This window comes from Rhinichthys klamathensis, unplaced genomic scaffold, assembly GCF_029890125.1.
Source record: "Rhinichthys klamathensis goyatoka isolate OS25496 unplaced genomic scaffold, OSU_Roscu_1.1 h1tg000440l_1, whole genome shotgun sequence".
In the NCBI taxonomy this organism is placed as follows: Eukaryota; Metazoa; Chordata; class Actinopteri; order Cypriniformes; family Leuciscidae; genus Rhinichthys; species Rhinichthys klamathensis.
The window spans coordinates 726378-733088 of NW_026606936.1; the positions used below are offsets into that span (position 1 = coordinate 726378).

Genomic DNA, 6711 nt, shown 5'->3' on the forward strand with positions numbered 1-6711 from the left:
GTCTGTTTTTAAAATAAGTTAACATACAATATCATGAGCTCTATATGAGACTATAGAGCGCTCGCTATTCACAGTAAAGACACAGTAAAACATAACACACATACAAAACAAATGGCCAATTAGTGCAATATTAAGTGCGAAACCAATTAAAATGTTGTTGCTTGAAGTGCATAACCTTTATAACAATAAAACAAAGCTAAAATTTAATACTGCATTCCATACTGCATTACATTCATTCACTACACTGTAGGAATTTATTCTGGGTCTTCGTCACTCTGGTGAGCGTTTTCATTCACATCAGATAGTGCATCACTATAAAATGCGCTCACTGCCTCAGACACACCTATTGCTTTCAGGAGTGCAACCACATCTTGCTTCTTTGCTTTCTTCACTGTGGTTTGGCTTTCAAGAATGGCAGGTTTCAGGTCAGCCCACCGTTTGCCCCGTTTCAGCACACTGTGGAAGCAGTACTCCCCATTGTATGCCACCTTTATACCAACCTTGTTGGTACTCAAATCCAGCATGCGTGCTTCACTGATCTTGAAGCTTCTCTGCGCCTTCACGCACTCTTTTGTAGCTGACTTGTAATCAAAAGCCTTCCAGTCTGTGCCGTAAATGTACACATTACCAAACTGCTGCAGGAGGGCATGGTATTCTTGTGGCAGGAGAATTGTGTCGATCCTTCTGATTTTCTGCTCAATCCTGCCAAAAACTCTATCTGCGGGGAGATAGCTGTGCCCCCTGACTGGAAATGTGTGCTCGATGCAAAGATTGGGGAAGGTTTGCCTTAGCTTCATGAGCATGGAGACCATGGTCATATTTTTGTTTTGTCCATAGCACGAGTCACTGAAGAGCTGAAGCCCCTTGGATCTGCGAATTTGACTGGCAAGGCGAACTGTGAAGCAGTCATTCAAAGCAGATGCAATCATGTTGCTGTTCTTGGGACCCTGATTTTCCTGCCACACATAGAGATGGACATCCTCTTTTGGCTGCCGACTATTCTCTCCATGGTGTCTTACAACACCAAACAGGTAGAGATACAGCTGACGAGAGTAGTAGGCCTGCCCTATTGGAGTTTTGGGAAGGATCAGATTCTGCATCATGTCAAAGCAGACAGACACAGAATCCTTCGCAACTCTGCCTAGTAGGTCATAGAAAACACGAGCTCTACGACGATGCAAAATGAATGATGCAGATTCTATCTGCCTCTCTGCTTCTGTCATATTTGGATCTGTGATTCTGAATTTGTATTTGGCACAATCAGAACATGCATCAGTTGCTGGGTGGCCGAAGCCAAGATTGAAATTTTTGGCAAAAACAGAGTAGTAGAGGGAGTAGCTTGTGTGTGCGTGGTTTAGAGCCTCAAAGAGCCCATGCATCCTGCGCACACTGAGGTCAGCTGGCAGATACCTGCGCCCAGGTGCTCCCCTCCGCCCATAGTGGCTGGCCCTGCACGTGAAGGTCTTGATGTGATTTATGATCAGTTGCCTTCTACTGTCGTTCCCCTCGATGTTTCTCGCACCACCTCTTCTCTCCGGACGAGCCTCTGCAGTCTCAGCATAATACCGGGCAACCCGGGAGGCCCGGTCTTTGCTGATTCCTGTGGTAAAGTGAAGGTAAATTAATGAATTAGATCGATTCAATGTAAAACCAACATGCATACACATCATTACACACACTATACACATAGTCCAGTACAGAATCAACTTAAAACACTTCTTTTGATCAGTGTTGTTTTCGTCAACGATGACGATAACGAAATGATTTCGTTGACGCACTTTTTTTTATGACGATAACGCGACGATGACTAGCTAAAAATGTCTCTAAGGTGACTAAAACATGACGAGACGTTTTCGAGTTTTCGTTGACAAGACGAGACGGAACGAAAATGATTATAAGTCTGACGTTCACAATCACAAGCATGTCATTTCCGCCTATTTTGCGTCAATTGTGCCTATTTTGAGCTAAAAAAAAGTATCAGCAATGCTGCCGCTTCCTTGTTTTGGGTAGGCTACCCATGCCGCCGCGCGCACCAGATTCCACACAACACACCTGCGGCTAGTCACTCACCACACATCTTCGAAGGACCACGGCAGCGATCGAAGCCAATAGACGGGCATGGTGGTCGGAAATGACGAGATGATTTATGGACATACTTTCAGTTTCAGTATAATCCAGCGGTTCTCAAAGTGTGGGGCGCGCCCCACTGCCGTGACAGGTCTCCTCCAAACGGGAGGAAATTTTCCGTTTTATGCCTTTGTATCTTTATTCGCTCATGGCGTCCGCATCGTCAACTTCATCTTTGCTGCGACACCGAAAACTCCAGTTTATTAATAAACAATTAAATGTCTCCTTGCTATTTTTTTACACATTCATAATCATTACTTTTGCCGGTTATTTGTGGCAAGCTTTATGCGTGCGGTCGTGCGCTCGAGTGCGGCTATAACGCTCATTATCCTGTATAGCCTATTTAAGTAATTAAATTAATATAAAGGGGCGATTTGTCCACTAATGGCTTAAATGAACAACTACTAGTCGACTAGAATAAAAACTTTAGTCGGAGGCAGCCCTTATTCCACATATTCTCGAACCAGCAGGCCATTCTGGGTTGAGCGCGCGAGCCTGAGCTGAATGAGCGAGCGGAGGGATATTCAGAAATGCGCTCTCCGCTCACATGCTCTGATCGGAATAAAGGAATATTACAATAATTAATCATTAGTTTATATCTTATACACTGCCCATACACTACCCATCATTTTAATCCCATATCAAACACAGTATGTTATGTCTATTTTATCTATTTAAAAAAAAAAAAAACGTTTTTATGTATAGGCTAAAGGCAGAGAGCTGTGTGCATTCTTCTTCCCTTTGCCACATCATATCTCTGTGAGATGGGCTTTTCAGCTTCACTGAAAACAAAGTATAGATCTCAGCTGAACATTGAGCATGACTTTTGAGAAATTGTGCAATGCAAAACAGGCTCATTGCAGCCACTAATGCAGGGATAAATAGACCTGTCTTGCCAAATGGATTTCTATTCTTTTCTCTTTTTTTAACAGATTGCAAAGTGGCACTTTTATTTCTTTTCCATTTTTGAACTTGATACAAATTGACACAGCTGCACTTTTATTTTCTCTATTTTTTAAAGACTAATTTTTTTTTTTTTACTAAAATTGACTAAAACTTGACTAAAACCTTTTTTTGTTTTCGTCGACTAATACTTGACTAAAACTATTAAGTTTATAAGTGACTAAAATGTGACTAAAACTAAAAAGCATTTTCGTCCAAAAGACTAAGACTAAAACTAAAAGGGCTGCCAAAAACAACACTGGTCTAGAAATGGCTTTAGCCATCCACTACACAAATAAAGGGTTGTGTATCATCATTACTTTTCTCTGATAAGTAGCCAAAAAACAATCCTTCTAATAGTATAAAACATGACGCCCATCAGTGTAACTACAAAGGAAAATCACATACAAAACGGATTTCAACTATTCCAAACATGAAAACTTTACTCACCCAAAACTGACAGGAATGTGGCCTTGCAAACTGGCAATTTGTTGGGGTGCTCATCCCACAGCAGGCTGTATTTCACGTTGACATTCCTCCCCTTCTGTCGGTTTTCGTCGTTCTGACGCTGCCGTTTTACCTCAGATACGCTCATCAGGTGAAGAAGTGCCGCGTCCTGATCCACCTTATTAGGTTTGTCATGAAACTTCTGAAAATTCATGACAAGGTCATCGGGTGTCAATCTATCTGCTTGGCAAAAGCATTTAGCTGAGGTGTGTTTACATCCAATGGTGGGGATCCGTCCTCCACCAGAGTAGCGCATCTTCTTAGTTTTTTGACGTTCGTGGTTGTCTTCGTTTAAACGCCGTCGTCTTCCACCTGGCGCGGGCTTAACAGCTTCTTCGGACCCATCAAAAGTGTTTATCACAGTCAACACATTCATTTTTCCGACGTATTTAATTCACACTGACGATGTTTACCTCACGCCTCACGTACACCTCACGCATGACAGCTATTCGAAGACTCCGATTGGCCGAGAGAATATATCGCACTTTGACTCGAAACGAGTGTAGCGGCTGTCGCGGTTTGGAGTAAAACGACACCATTCAGTACAATTTAAACAGGGATATGTAGCGATTTGGTTAGAAACATTTATGGAGCAGTGAGTAGGCTCGGTATACAACAGAATGACGTGACAAACTCATTTTTTTTTAAATGGCGTTTATCGCGTTTTGGAAAAGAGCTCTTCATATTGAGAAACGGCCACTGTCTGGTCTCGTCATTTCATGGCTCACAGACTTCCTGATCACCTACCTGCTTTCCATCCATCAAAGACCTGTCCACCTGAACCGATCCACCGTCAAGTCACCTGCGAGAGAGAGAGAGAGAAAAGGACATTAACCACAGCTAAGCTTCCTTTATGTTTCTATGTCATTGTTTTCTCACCTGTTATCTCCAACTACGATCCTTCTGCACAAATAAAGCAGTAAACTTACCATCTTGTCTGATTCGTCTGTGATCCCTGACAGAGGGTGAGTAATTAATGACTTAATTTTCATTTTTGGGTGAACTATCCCTTTAAGTCCATTTACTAACATTTATTTTTATAAATAAGCCTATGTTACATGATCATATATTCTGACACATAAACAGCATAGAAACCATAAAATAATTAGACCAACATTTACTTGCATCAAGCAACTCTGTTGGTATTTTTATAATTAGTATTAATTATTGTTACATTTAATTTATTGCCACACTTTATATATGTGAATTATATTATCAGAAAACTGAATATTTAGCGTTGTCAGGCTTTTATTTGAGCAGTGTTTAATGGATAAAACAACTGCGCAATCAGCTGCTCATAAACATGGCTGCTATAAATTTGACCTGCCACAAGATGGCGCTGTTTTCGACACTCTTGATGCTTCGAATCTTTTCCCAAAACATTCAGGGGAAAGCCTCGGTGCTTCACGAGGCTTCATTTGCCCATCCTTAACGAATGCACAGCAAAGTAACTGGTACAAACAACACCAAAGACTATAGCAACAAGAAAAGTAGCCTACTAGGTAGTACAGAAGCACAAAGGGTGCTTCTCAATATCCCTCCTCGTCTCCTCGATCCTCCGTCCTCCATCCTATGACCCGGAAACCGATCGAGCTCAGCCATCTTGAAGGACATCTCAATTCTCTAATTGCACCGCGAGGAGGCGAGGATCGAGGAGTGAGGAGGCTTCCAGAGGAGCTATGAGCGAGGATACACAGGTGTACCCTTTGAGGAAGAGTTTTATCGACTAAACATGAAGCACGTATCAATTCACGTATCATCTGTCACAATCATTTGAATTTATACTTTACTTTTGTAGTTTACATAAACCACACAACTCACATATTTCAACAAGGTATCTTGCTTTATTATTATTTATTATGAATTTCTTAAATAAACAAACTTTAACAACATAAGGGCAGATCCTTTGAGCACTGCTGATGACGCTGTGAAGTGACGTTCGAGTGATCAAGTATTCCAATGTATAAAAAAAGGTTTCATTCAATTACTCCGTCCTCATTTTTTTTCCTTGCAGCCTTCCCTCGCGTCCTACAGGGGGTGGAGCTGAGACGCGAGGAAAGGAAGCGAGGAAAGGAAACGAGGATGCACAAATAAGAAATGAGAAGCACCCCAAGTATTCCAAAGTATAAAAAAAACTTTCCTTCGATTCCTCCGTCCTCCTTTTCTTTCCTTGCAGCCTTCCCTCGCATCCTGCAGGGGGTGGAGCTGAGACGCGAGGAAAGGAAGCGAGGAAAGGAAACGAGGATGCACAAATAAGAAATGAGAAGCACCCAATGTTTAATGAACCGGAAAAACAGGGAAACAGCCACAGGTGAACCCACTCACACAAACGAGGAGCTGAGAATAGGAGGAAAGGGTGAGCACACTCAAACAAGGAACAGGTGAGCACACTCAGACAAACAAAGACTAATCAAACAACGACTAAACAAGAGGGCATGGGAATTGGAAACAAGGAGGCAGTAACACAGGAGCACATTTATTTCCTTATTTTATTTATAATGTAATGTTTCGTAATTCCATATTTTGAACAGATTTCATAGCCTTAATCCATAGATATCTTTGCAGCATTAAACAATAAATACATAGTTTTGTTTCGTAGTGATTAATTAAAAAATAGTCATTTGAATAAGAAATACTCATAAAAGTAAAGCAATATTTGAGGTGCAGTCAATACTTTCTCCTCATTAAAGAAAAAAAGAAATACACATAAAACGAATGGTATAGGCTACTTTCAGAAGTACAAAATATGCTTAAACACGAGATGCCATTGGCAGTCATATCAATAGCCTAATAAACATTATAGCTGTTTTCAGAGGTGGGCACAAATACATCAAAAACTATTTTGTTACAAAATACAAATACTGGCTCATGAAATGTAACAAAATAAAATACAAAATACTGATGTGAAAAATATATTTAAATAAAATACAAGTAATTAGTATTTTGAAAATACAAAAATACTCCCACAATAATCTTAAGTCTTTTTTTTTTATTACTGAAAGGTCAATATCACAAATAGTAGCAATAACACAAATATGATAAATGTGTAAATTCAAAATGGCGAAGTAGCAAAATAAACAAGTATGGGCATTTCACTAAATCTCTACAGAGCCTGAAATAGCTCCCTCTGACGTA

At 40.6% G+C, this 6711-nt stretch overlaps 1 protein-coding gene across 1 annotated transcript; it reads right to left on the reverse strand.

Moving 5' to 3' along the window:
* Positions 1 to 254: 254 nt before the first annotated feature.
* Positions 255 to 3952, reverse strand: LOC130071408 (uncharacterized). The gene is made up of 2 exons (XM_056236208.1): positions 3520 to 3952; positions 255 to 1600 (listed from the first exon to the last, which is right to left on the reverse strand). Exons 1-2 carry the CDS (start codon positions 3950 to 3952, stop codon positions 255 to 257), a joined length of 1779 nt encoding a protein of 592 aa, XP_056092183.1.
* Between the last annotated feature and the right edge of the window lie 2759 nt (positions 3953 to 6711).

Bases quoted from the DNA above. Each gene is read 5' to 3' on its own strand.
- LOC130071408 (XM_056236208.1), bottom strand. From the start codon at position 3,952: ATGAATGTGTTGACTGTGATAAACACTTTTGATGGGTCCGAAGAAGCT. The intron at 1,601-3,519 runs GTGAGTAAAGTT...ACTTTACCACAG, and splicing joins CACATTCCTGTCAGTTTTGG to GAATCAGCAAAGACCGGGCC.